Genomic DNA, 12,989 nt, shown 5'->3' with positions numbered 1-12,989 from the left:
GTCTTTTTCTCATCTGGTCATGAGCCATCAAATTATGAGAGACATGATTGGGGCTTATAGCAACAGAGCTTTGAGTTTATTCTTCTGTTTTTGTTTGTTTTAACCCTATTTTTAAATAGGTCTTTCTAAACTCTGACCGAAGCGACTTAGCAGCTGCAGCAGCAAACTCTGCCTAACACTCTTGCTTCCTTGAAGCAGGTTAACCTGGTAAGGTGCAGGCCTCTAGCTGGGGCATTAGAGCAGCATTAAGTGGTTTCCTCAGGCAGTTCAGCAGATTTCAATTTGTACAACAGCATCGAGACGTGCGTGCCACAGGGGGGGTATCTCTAAGTGACCGTTTGAGTAATAACAGGCTTCACCATTACCGGATCATGACTTAGCGGTACAGTTCTTCCTTTGAACTACCAGGGAGGGTGAGCTGCCCGTCCCTGAGGAAAACAGGGTCAAATTAGCCTCCCACTAAGCTTCAAGAAAGGCTGCCTGCCGAAACAGAGGCTCACTGCATAGATCATAGGGGGTCACCTTTACCCCCTCGCGCCCTCCAAGCGTCCTAAGCCCCGCAGACACGGCATTTCGGGAGCGCGGGGCCACCAAGCTGCGTCTACAGATAGACATCGAGAATCAGGATCGCCCAGCGAGCGCTTCCTGGACTGAGCCAGCCGAGAGCTCCAGTGATTTCCCTGGCCTGCCACCGAGACATTTAAGAAGTGAAATATGCCAACGGGGCCAGGAACCGGCACCTCTGGGATGGAGAGGGGACTGCCAATGAATGGGCAACGTCTATGCAAATGGTGCATTCGCAGGTGGGTCTTGCAGGCTCCCGGGCCCTCTGTGCTGTGCCAGCCTCACACCTGACCCGGTGCCAGGAATACAACCAGAGGCTCCGGTGGGTGTGCGATTCCGTGAGACATTAACAACTCCGCTCCGGAAGAACGGGGAGGGGGGCTCGGGGCGGATGTAGGACGCGGAGCAGGACTCCCGAAATGCGACGTCCACAAGGACTCCGGGGGCTCCCGCCTGCCGCGCCTCTGCGGCGCTTCTGCTCTCACTGCGCTTCCCCGGGCAGCGCCTGGAAGCGGCAGGAGCTGAGATTTGCGCGACTGGCGGGCAGGAGGGATGGAAGCGCAGGGCACCGCTTCCCGCCCCCGACACGCACAGCTAGACCGCAGTGTCCTCCCTACGCGCCCACCCTCGCCCGAGACTCCAGCGCCAAAGCGTCCGGGGGTCGCAGCTCGCTTGAGGCCCTGCCGGCTGACCGGGAGCAGCCGGCAAAAGAAAGCGAGGGGTGGGGGAGGCGAGACCAGACCTGTCGTCCTGGCGTGTGCGGGTCGGCGGCTCCGGGCTGCCCATACCAGGCCGCCCGCCCGCCCGCCGCGGGGTACCTACCTCGATCCACTTCTGCGCCTCGGAGAAGGCGGGCTCGGGGGGCGGCTCGGGCTGCAGGGGCTGGAGGGCTTCCAGACCGAGAACGGGACAAGCCATTTGCGAAGCCCCGCGTCCACGCGAGCGCCGGGCCGCCGGGATGAGGACGGCCGCCGCCGCCGCCGCCGCCGCCGCAGGAGCGCGCTCCCCGCCCCTTCCCGCCCGCCCGCTCTCCTCCCCGGCCCGCCCCGCCCCCGCGCGGCGCAGGTCCCGGAGGAGCGCCGCGCTGCCGCCGACCACGCCGCCGCAGCTGTTCCCCGCGCCGCCCGGCTCGGCCGCGCTGTGTGTCCCCGCGAGAGCGAGCGCCCGGGTGCTGGGAGCTCCCTCTCCACCCCACCCCACCCCCACCTCTGCGGGCTCCGCACCACCCCCTCCCGGGCGGGGGTGTCAGCCACCGACTAAAAATAACCGAGAGTGAGCGCTGAGTATCTCCCTCCCCTGCCCGCAACGCGACCCGGAGAGAGATTCGGCCAGCCGCCCCGCACGTCCCCGCGCCCCGCCGGCTGCGGAGGGGCCAGCAAGTCGGGCGGCACCTGGCAGACGCGCTGGCAGCGCGGCGCACGCGTCCCCGGGGGAGCCCGCGCTGCCGCAGCCGGGCAGTGGCCGCCCGCACCTGCCGCACCCCGCGCCAACCCTAGCTACGGAAGTGGGGGGAAAGAGGGGCAGCCCTCTGACCCCGTGCCAGGGATGTTCAGTCGCCTGATCTTTCTGTAAGATAAAGAAGATAAACGACCCTTTATAAACCTTTGTCTCTCTAGGCGAGCTACCTGTGTTGATTGATTTAACTCATCTTTATTGTGCACCTACTATGTGTGGGGACCACAAAGATGAAAAAAGAGAAGGGAAGGGAGGGGAGAGGTGGGGAGAGGAAGAACTGAGAAGTCTTGGCGCTCAAAATAATTACGTTCTACAGGAAATGGGATAAAAAAGAAGATAATGGTGGAGAGTAATACATGCTAAACAGATAGGAGAAGATAAACTATGACCTGGGAAGAGGATATTGCTAACTTCAGATTGCCTCTCCACCTTCACCTGGGAGGCTGACCTGTGGGTCCAGGCTCTGATAATGGGAGGGAGGGCAGGAGGTCAGCAGGCTGGAGGAGAGGGCCGTGGGGATGTTTTAGGTACCTCTTACTGCAGAAGGCTAGGGGATTGGCTGCTCTGCTCCACTCTGAGGAAGGTTGCAAGGCTGGGGCCCCTCCTTGAGTTCTCTGACAGTCCCCTGTCTCCTCTTTGTTGCACCGCACTTCCCCAGGCCCACTCCCCATTTCATTCTGGTGTCTGGCCTGCCCGCTCCCTGATAATTGTCTCTTTTACTTATTTAGCTGAGTGGGGGTCTTAGTTCCAGCAGGCAAGATCTTCGATCTTCTTCGTTGGGGTCATGTGAGCTCTTTAGTTGCAGTATATGGGATCTAGTTCCCTGACCAGGGATGAAACCCTGGCCCCTTGCATTTGGAGCACGAAGTCTTAGCCACTGGACCACCAGGGAAGTCCCTGATGGTCTCAATAAACTCTTCTCAGCCACCTTTATTTGAGCATGCCTTCTGTTATGCATGAGAACCCGACTGATGACCAAGGAAAGTTTTTCTGTCAAGATGACATGATGAGGTGACATGAATGAGAAAGATGTTAGCCATGCAAAAAACTGGAAAAACATTTCCAGATAGGTGCAAAGGCCTTCAGATAGAAATAAGTTTGGTGGAGGTCATAGGCCTACAGAAGACAGTGTGACTGGAGTGTGTTGAGGAAAGAATCAGGTGGGAAAAACAGCATGGGAGAGACGGGTGAGAAGCAGGGTGTCAGACCACAGTGGACAGAGCAAGAAGTCCATGGGTGTCTCAGCAGCTAAGTGTCTTCCCTGTTCAGAGTCCCAAGTTTCATCTTTGTCCAATTCTGCTGTTGTAATAGGGGGATGAAACAAAAAAGCAGACCTGAAATTCCACTGTTACTGGCTTTGGAGTCAGACAGGCTTCAGTTTATTTACTTTTAGAACACTTATATGGTGCTTGAATTGTGCCAGGCACTGTTTTAAGTGCATTACAAATAATTGACTAATTCATTCCCTATTCCAACCCTGTGAGATAGACTATTACCATTCCTAGGGAAAAAACAGGGGACAGAGAGGGGTGCCGCACAGCTGGTGAGCAGTGAAGCCCTGATTCAAGCCCAGACAGCCTGGAGCCAGATCTACTCTTAACTGCACACCAAGCCGCCTTACCAGTCCCAGTCCAGGCTCTGCCGCTTACAATACGTGCCTCAGTTTCCTCATCTCAAATGAGGTTGACATGGCAACATTTCAGCAAATCATTGTGAGGAGCAAACAGGAGTTCTGAATGTGAAAGAACCAAAACCGTGCCTGGCATGTAATTAGTGCTCAGCACAAGCCAGCTAACCAGAAAGAATGAGAGGGAGGAGAAATTATAAAAAAGAGTGAAGATGGCAAGCAGAGGAAAAGGGTTAGTAAAATACAGTCAGAAGGTGACCTTGTCTCCATGAAGAAACATGGTGAAGTGAATAATTGAGAAAATGATCCAGCACATTGCTACGAAATGCCCCTTTAGGCAGATGCCACTGCATGGAGTGACTAGGAGTTGGGAAAGCCCGATGACCCAAACGATGTAGCTGAATCCATGGAAAACAAGCATTAGGAGTAAACCCACCATATGTCTGAAGTATCTGCTATCACAATTGGTATTCAAACTAAAGCATATTTTTTTTTCTTTCAGTGCAAATACTTTTTAAGTCTTTTAAGGTTTATAATCACAAAGTAACATTTGTTTTTCCTGAATTCTATTACCAAAAACAAACTCACATAAGTTACCAAAGGACTTTAAGGACTTAAAACTATAATAGAATTCAAACCTAGTTCCATTATCAATAATACTTAAAAATCATTGCTAAGCACCTATTATGTGTAAGAGATTGTACTAGCATCAAATGAATCCACAAAGGGATTTCATTTCTGTATAGTCTATTTTTCATATATAAAAGTAATATGTTCCAGTCAAAAAAAAAATCTGAAAAATATAATGAAGAAAACTAATCTGGAAGAAACCCTACAATTCAGAAATCATTGCCACTATTTTGGGGATGTGAAGCAACATTTGATCAGAAAAAAAAAAAAACTGTAAGAAAATATACTGTATAATAAATGCCAAATTAGGGATATAAGGTATTTGAAGAGCATGGATTCTGATGGGGGAACAGATTTCTTAAAGTATCATTCACATACAATCCACCCACTTAGAGTGTATAGTTCAATGTTTTTTAGGTATATTCACAGAGTTGTGCAACCATCACCACATTAATTTTGGAGCATTTTAATCCCTCCAAAAAGAAACTGCATACCCTTTAGCAGTCATATCCCTAACCTCCCGTGTTCCCAAGACATGGCAACCACTAATCCACTTTCTGTCCCTATAATATTGATTATTCTGGAAATTTCAAATAAATGGAATCATACATTATGTGGTCCTCTATGTGTGGCTTCTTTCACTTGGCAGAATGTTTTCAGGGTTCATCCATGTGGCAGCATGTATCAGTACTTCATTCCTTTATACGGACAAATATTAGGTTGATGAAAAAGTAGTTGGGGTTTCAGACCATGAATTTTAAATCATTATAACTAGGCTAAAACACATCTTTATTAATCAAAATAGGAATGATTACAATCGACACATTTTTGCCAACAAGAAATAAGTTGTTTTATTCCCGTACCATAAAAAGTTCGTGTTTCAGGATTCCAGGAACTCTTGGAAAGCATTTTCTGCCTCCTGTTGGTTGTGGAAGCATTTTCCCTGCAAAAAGTTGCTGAGATGCTTGAAGTAGTAATAGTCAGTTAACAAGAAGCCAGGTGAATATGGCAGATGAGGCAAAACTTCATTGCCCAATTGGTTCAACTTTCGAAGCATTGGTTGTGCGACATGTGGTTAGTCGTTGTCATGGAAAAGAATAGAGCTCTTTCTGTTGACCAATGCTGGCTGCAAGCATTGCAGTTTTTGGTGTATCTTTTCAATTTGCTGAGCATACGTCTCAGATGTAATGGTTTCGCCAGGATTCAGAAAGCTGTAGAGGATCAGATGGGTACTAGACCACCAGCGACCTTGACCTTTTTTTGGTGCAAGTTCGGCTTTGGGAAGTGCTTTGGAGCTTCTTCTTGGTCCAACCGCTAAGCTGGTGGTCACCAGTTGTATAAAATACACTTTTTGTCACACTTCACAATCTAATGATGAAATGGTTTGTTGTTGTTGCATAGAATAAGAGAAGACGACACTTCAAAACTGTGATTTTTTTTGATTTGCAGTCAGCTCATGAGGCACCCACTTATCAAGCTTTTTCACCTTTCCAGTTTACCTCAAATGCCAAACAACCATAGAATGGTCAATGTTGAGTTTCGACAACTTTTCATGTAGTTGCAAGAGGATCAGCTTGGATGATCAGCTCAATTAATTGGTCATTGTCAACTTCCCGTGGCTGACCACTGCACTCCTCATCTTCAAGGCTCTCACCTCCTTGGCAAGACTTCTGGAACCACTGCTTGTTAGCAGTTGCTGGGCCAAATGCGTTGTTGATGTTGCAAGTTGTATCTGCTGCTTTATGACCTATTTGGAAATTGAATAAAAAGATTACTCAAATTCGCTTTTTGTCTAACATCCTCTCCATAGTCTAAAATAAATATAAAATAAACAGCAAGTAATGTCATTAGCAAAAAAAAAAAAACCATAATGCAAGAAAGTGAAAGTTGCTCAGTCATGTCTGACTCTTTGGGACCCCATGGACTATACAGTCCATGGAATTCTCCAGGCCAGAATACTGGAGTGGGTGGCCTTTCCCTTCTCCAGGGGATCTTCCCAAGGGATCTTCTCAGGGATCAAACTCAGGTCTTCCACATTGCAAGTGGATTCTTTACCACCTGAGCCACAAAGGAAGCCCATAATGCAAGAAATGCACATTAAAATTATGTATAACATAATCACATTTAGTCAAGAAGGTATTACAATGTCAAATGGCAAAGTTCAACAATGCAAAACTGCAATTACTTTTGCACCAACCTAATAATATGCCATTGTATGGCTATACCATATTTTGTATATCCATTCATCAGTTGATAGGCCCTTGGGTTGTTTCCATGTTTTGGTTATTATTAATAATGCTTCTATAAACATTCATGTACAAGTTTTTGTGTGGACATATGTTTTCATTTCTCTTGGGCATACGCCAGGAAGCAGAATTGCTGGGTTATTTGATAACTCTGTGTTTAAACTTTTTGGTAAACTACTGACTGTTTTCCAAAGTAGCTGCACCATTTTACATTCCCACCAGAAGTGTAAAAAATGGGTTGCACTTTTTCTACCTCCTTGCTAACACTTGTCATTTTCCAACTTTTTGATTACAGAGACTCTAGAGGGTGTGAAGTAGTATCTCACTGTGGTTTTAATTTGCATTTCCCTGATGACTAAATCACGACCAAGATAATCATGATGGTGTAATCACTCACCTAGAGCCAGACATCCTGGAATGTGAAGTCAAGTGGGCCTTAGAAAGCATCACTATGAACAAAGCTAGTGGAGGTGATGGAATTCCAGTTGAGCTATTGCAAATCCTGGAAGATGATGCTGTGAAAGTGCTGCACTCAATATGCCAACAAATTTGGAAAACTCAGCAGTGGCCACAGGACTGGAAAAGGTCAGTTTTCATTCCAATCCCAAAGCAAGACAATGCCAAAGAATGCTCAAACTACCACACAATTGCACTCATCTCACACACTAGTAAAGTAATGCTCAAAATTCTCCAAGCTAGGCTTCAGCCATACGTGAACCGTGAACTTCCAGATGTTCAAGCTGGTTTTAGAAAAGGCAGAGGAACCAGAGATCAAATTGCCAACATCCGCTGGATCATGGAAAAAGCAAGAGAGTTCCAGAAAGACATCTATTTCTGCTTTATTGACTATGCCAAAGCCTTTGACTGTGTGGATCACAATAAACTGTGGACAATTTTCTGAAAGAGATGGGAATCCAGACCACCTGACCGACAATCTGTATGCAGGTCAGGAAGCAACAGTTAGAACTGGACATGGAACAACAGACTGGTTCCAAATAGGAAAAGGAGTACATCAAGGCTGTATATTGTCACCCTGCTTATTTAACTTCTATTTGGAGTACATCATGAGAAACGCTGGACTGGAAGAAACACAAGCTGGAATCAAGATTGCCGGGAGAAATATCAATAACCTCAGATATGCAGATGACACCACCCTTATGGCAGAAAATGAAGAGGAACTGAAAGCTTCTTGATGAAAGTGAAAAAGGAGAGTGAAAGAGTTGGCTTAAAGCTCACCATTCAGAAAACGAAGATCATGGCATCCGGTCCCATCACTTCATGGGAAATAGATGGGGAAACAGTGGAAACAGTGTCAGACTTTATTTTTTGGTGCTCCAAAATCACTGCAGATGGTGATAGCAGCCATGAAATTAAAAGACGCTTACGCCTTGGAAGGAAAGTTATGACCAACCTTGATAGCATATTAAAAAGCAGAGACATTACTTTGCCAACAAAGGTCCGTCTAGTCAAGGCTATGGTTTTTCCTGTGGTCATGTATGGATGTGAGTGTTGGACTGTGAAGAAAGCTGAGTGCTGAAGAATTGATGCTTTTGAACTGTGGTGTTGGAGAAGACTCTTGAGAGTCCCTTGGACTGCAAGGAGATCCAACCAGTCCATTCTGAAGGAGATCAGTCTTCAGTGTTCTTTGGAAGGACTGATGCTGAAGCTGAAACTCCTGTGCTTTGGCCACCTCATGTGAAGAGCTGACTCATTGGACAAGAGCCTGATGCTGGGAGGGATTGAGGGCAGGAGGAGAAGGGGACGACAGAGGATGAGATGGCTGGATGGCATCACCGACTCGATGAATGTGAGTTTGAGTGAACTCCAGGAGTTGGTGATAGACAGGGAGGCCTGGCATGCTGTGATTCATGGGGTCTGGCATGCTGTGATTCATGGGGTCTCGAAAAGTTGGACACAACTGAGTGACTCAACTGAACTGATGAACATAATGAACATCATTATGATGTTAAGCATCTTTTCTTGTACATAATGGCCATTTGGACATCTTCTCAGAAGAAATGTCTATTCAGATCTTTGTCCTTTTGTAAATTGAGTCATTTCTCTTTTTACTATTGAGTTATGAGCTCCTTATATATTTTAAGTAGGAGCCCCTTATTAGCCATATGATTTGCAAATATTTTCTTCCATTCTGTGTGTTAATATTTCACTTTCTTGAAGCTGTCCTTGAAAGCACAAAATTTTTTTAAATTTTGACAAAGGCCAATGCATCTATTTTTTCTCTTTGGTTGTTTGTGCTTTTAGTGTCATATCTAAGAAGCATTGCCTAATCCAAGGTCACAAAGATTTATGCCTGTGTTTTCTTCTAATAGTTTTATAGTCGTCATTCTTACATTTAGATACTTAATGCATTTTTAGTTATTCTTTGTAAGAGCATGGGTTTTGAGGTTGACCTTAGTATGACAGTCTGGGTCTTCTGAGAAGCAGACACTAAGATGGAATTAAAAGTACAAGAATTTTATTAGGGAAATGACTGTGAGAGAAAATGATAGAAAAGCAGTCAGAGCACAGTACAAGTCTGACCTCAGAGAAGAGAGGGAAAGGAAGGTCAGGTAGAAGCACTGTCATAGCTGCCTTTCAGCGAGGCCATTGGAAGATCCATGAACCAAAGTCAGCTTCCAAAAGAGTCATGGGTGCCCCAGAACAAGCCTGCCTTAGAGTCCCTGCTGTATCCCGGCTGAATTTAGTAATTGGCTGGGGGCAGCCCAGTGGGACGTGCTGTTCAATGCTAATATGGCGGTGGACTTCAGAGCACAGCAACTGGGGCCCTTGGTCAGTTTAGCTCCCTGAAGGGCACATTTCATAGATGCCACATGTTATGTAGGTGAAAATGCTATTTCACTTCCTGGAGTCTCAGTTTTCTTGATAAAGCATCTGTTTCTTTGCTTAGCACTTAGTAACCAGGGGTTAATAATAGCTTTGATAATACTATGTATTAAAAAATATACCTATAAATATAAGCACATTTGCATACTCAGTTACTTCAGCCATGTTCAACTCTTTGCAACCCTATGGACTGTAGCCTGCCAGACTCTTCTGTCCATGGGATCCTCCATGCAAGTATACTGGAGTGGGTTGCCATTTCCTATCCTTATTAATATATACAATATGATCAATCAATTGGACAAAGACTAACTCTAAATTTCATTGTGAATAATACTTTGAACTATGGTTGGTGGTAAATAAATGTACTAAACGTCTCATCCTCCAAGATCTGACTTAAGTGTCACCTTTTTGATGACTTTCTTAGCCACCACGTCAAAAACTAGTCATCTCTTCTTCTGTGTTCCCATAATGTAGTGATTCTCAACGTAACAAAATAGATATGAGAATCGTTATGAAGGGTTTTGAAAAATAGTCCAAATTCATCATAGTTTGATTTTGAAAGCCATTTAAAAATAATGTGAATAACAATTTTAATTTTTCAGATTATGACAGGCTAACTTTCTCACTCATTACAAAACTCATATAAATGCCACACAAAATATTTTTTTAATTTTTTACATGAATGGTTGAGCTCAAAAGAAGTTCTCAGGGATGCAAAATGGAGAAGAAGCAGAAAACTAGAGCAGTGAGCTTGTGAATTAGCTCTCAACTGTTCTGTGGAGAGACCTAGTAACTGTGGTTTCCAGCGATTGCTAGACTAGTCTAGTGGGTTGCTAGACTCAGAATCCTAGGGCTGGGGTTTTACTCCTATATTTCCAGGCCCTGGATCTATGCTATGTAAAAAAAAAAAAAATGAAACTGAGTAGCAACACACACATTCTCACATACACACACACACACGTGAAATACTCCTGCAGAGGAAATACAGACCAGAAAATATTCCACTATCACCATCGCCATAGAAGGAGACAATAAGGAAGCTCCTTCGTCTTGACCTCGCCTCTGGGTGGGAGGTGGGTGAACCTCCCCTGAGAATGTGTAAACAAAGACCTGATCCACTTTTTGGACAACTTACACATGATCTGTGACCTCCCATGCTTAGAAATTAACTTAGAATTAGGTCCAGGACCTTTTGGGTACCTAGAAGATGCAAATGTAAAATCCTTCCAGAAGATATGCCCTCCTTCCAAGGCTCACAGGATCCCCCAGACAAACTCTGCTGAAATGGAGCTTACCATCTAAAAGTACAAAATGCATGCAAAAACCATGCAATCTAAACGAAACTCAAGAGACTCAACAAAGAACTGATTAGGCTCCCCAGAACAACCAGAAAAATAAAGTTGTAAATGTAAAACTCAAAAGATGTGTTACAGTACAGATTAGACACAGTGAAAAGAGAATTTGTGAACTAGAATATGGATCTTTAGGGGAATTCCCTGGTGGTCCAGCAGTTTAGACTCTGTGCTTCGAATGCAGGGGACACAGATTCAGTCCCTGGTTGGGGAACTAAATCCCACATGCCTCGAGGCAGCTTAGCCAAAAAAAAAAAAAAAAGTGTAGAAGAAGAATCTTTAGAAATTATACGGAACGAAACGTAGGAAAATAGGAAAAGGTGCTAACAGAATATGAATATTCCATAAAACAGTTCCTAGAAGAACAGAATGGAGGAGAGCCAAAAGAGAATGGCTAGAATCCTATAGAAGTAATGAAGTATGTGAATCATCAGATCCAGAAAGTATAATGTGTCCAGGATAAAGTAGTATATTTCTTTTAAAAATACATTATTTAATAATGATGGAAAAACACTGAAATAGCTGCTTCTTTATACCTCTGCATAGCTCTACATATATAATGTTGTCCTGTGGTTAGATGTATTGTAGGAATCAGCTCTTTGAAACTGGCACTGTTGTGGCTTAGTATCAAGTGAGTGCTGAGTAAATGAATGAATGGCAATGGATAAATGTTATCTAGGACAAATAGTTTAAACCAATCCATAGTGAAGTCAAATACTTTTCTAACATATTCTTTTTTAATTTTTCAGGTGCACTTGTTTCACAAAATTCTAAGGGGATGTCATAAGAGAAATGTGAGTAAAAAAAAAAGTGCTAGTGACCTAGCACTTCTGAACTGTTGATTTTCTGGGTACTGGATAACTCTCCAAAATCTGGGGTCATGACATCCTTCTAATCTAAACTTCCTAATTTCTTTTAAAGTTTCTTCTCTTCCATTTTCTTCTTCGAGGACTTTTGTTGGAGTTGTTTCTCTTAGTGGTCCTCCATGTCTCATCTTTTCTCTTGTATTTTCCATCTCTTTGTCTTTGTGACTGATGTTCTGGTGACTTCTTGCCTTTTTTCTCGTCTTTCTATTGAATTTTTAATTTTAGTAAAGATAATTTTATCACTAAGAGTTTACTTGTGTTGAACATTGCTTTCTTTTAGCAAAATATTCTTGTTTGTAGCTATATTAATGTCTTAAACATGAATATATTAGAAATTAAATTTTTCTTTTGGGGTGATGGAAATGTTTTGCATCTTCATGGGTGGTGGTTATAAAGTTACCTAAACAGAAGTGAATGAGGTAAACACTTCAGATTTGTGCATTCTATTCTGTAAATTTTGCCTTTAAAAATAAAATGACTTAAATACTCTTCCAATCGACAGTTCTTATTAACAATTTTCCCATCAACATTCCTGTGGTAGCTATATATTGAGTTTTATATTACATTTGTCATCAGTATTTCATGTTAATTCAGCTGGAAATTTTAATCATAGAGATCTGGTAATGCTATAATTGAAATGATAACCAAAAAGGACCTACTATATAACACATGGAACTCTTCTCAATGTTATGGGGCGGCCTGGATGGGATGGGAGTTTGGGGGGAAATAGATACATGTATATGTATGGCAGAGTCCCTTCACTGCTCACCTGAAATTATCACAACATTGTTAATCAGCTATACCCCAATACAAAATAAAAAAGTTTTGTTTTGTTTTTTTTTTAAGAATAAAGGTGTGGAAGTCTCTGTTCTCAAAAAAAAAAAAAAAAGAAGAAGAAGAAGAAGAAAAATGTACCGTGTAGGGGCTTCCCAAGTGGCTCAGTGGTAAAGAATCCATCTGCCAATGCAGGAGTCATGGGTTTGATCCCCGATCCAGAAAAATCCCACGTGGCAGGGAGCAACTAAGCCCAAGAGCCACAACTACTGAGCCTGTGCTCTAAAGCCCACAAGCCGAACTACTGAAGCCCATGCACCCTAGAGCCCATGCTCCACAGGAGAAGGCACAGCAATGAGAAGCCTGAGCACTGCAACCAGAGAGTAGCCCCACTTGCTGCAACCAGATAAAGCCCACACAGCAACAAAGACCCAGCACAGCCAAAAATAAAAAATAACAACTCTAAAAAAATGTACAGTGTGTTTATAATTGTATATGCTGCATTAGCAAAACTACTTCTGATAGGTTAGAACATCCAGTTTGACTAGAAGTCATTGAGAACCAAATCCTCCATCTATAACTTTATGAGTCTGATGATGGAAAGAATTTTCCACAGACTAACTCCTAGCTC

At 44.0% G+C, this 12,989-nt stretch overlaps 1 protein-coding gene and 1 long non-coding RNA gene across 22 annotated transcripts in view; one reads left to right on the top strand and one right to left on the bottom strand.

The window, feature by feature from the left end:
• The window catches only part of LIMCH1 (LIM and calponin homology domains 1), a 351,668-nt gene extending 350,144 nt beyond the window's left edge, over positions 1–1,524 (bottom strand). For all 21 annotated transcript variants that reach the window (XM_015471586.3, XM_015471590.3, XM_024993553.2 and 18 more), the window contains exon 1: positions 1,387–1,524. In XM_015471586.3, the coding sequence (XP_015327072.2) occupies positions 1,387–1,482 (96 nt within the window). In that variant the 5' untranslated portion in view covers positions 1,483–1,524. The remainder of the gene's footprint in view (positions 1–1,386) is intronic.
• LOC132345503 (uncharacterized) lies at positions 36–12,476 on the top strand. Its single transcript, XR_009494877.1, has 3 exons — positions 36–803; positions 11,468–11,512; positions 12,431–12,476. It is a non-coding gene; the product is annotated as an uncharacterized lncRNA (long non-coding RNA).
• Positions 12,477–12,989: the final 513 nt, after the last annotated feature.

The sequence above is a fragment of the Bos taurus genome, chromosome 6, assembly GCF_002263795.3.
Source record: "Bos taurus isolate L1 Dominette 01449 registration number 42190680 breed Hereford chromosome 6, ARS-UCD2.0, whole genome shotgun sequence".
Classification (NCBI taxonomy): Eukaryota; Metazoa; Chordata; class Mammalia; order Artiodactyla; family Bovidae; genus Bos; species Bos taurus.
The sequence above is the reverse complement of the archived record's forward strand: the minus strand, read 5'-3'. Positions and strand labels throughout refer to the sequence as shown.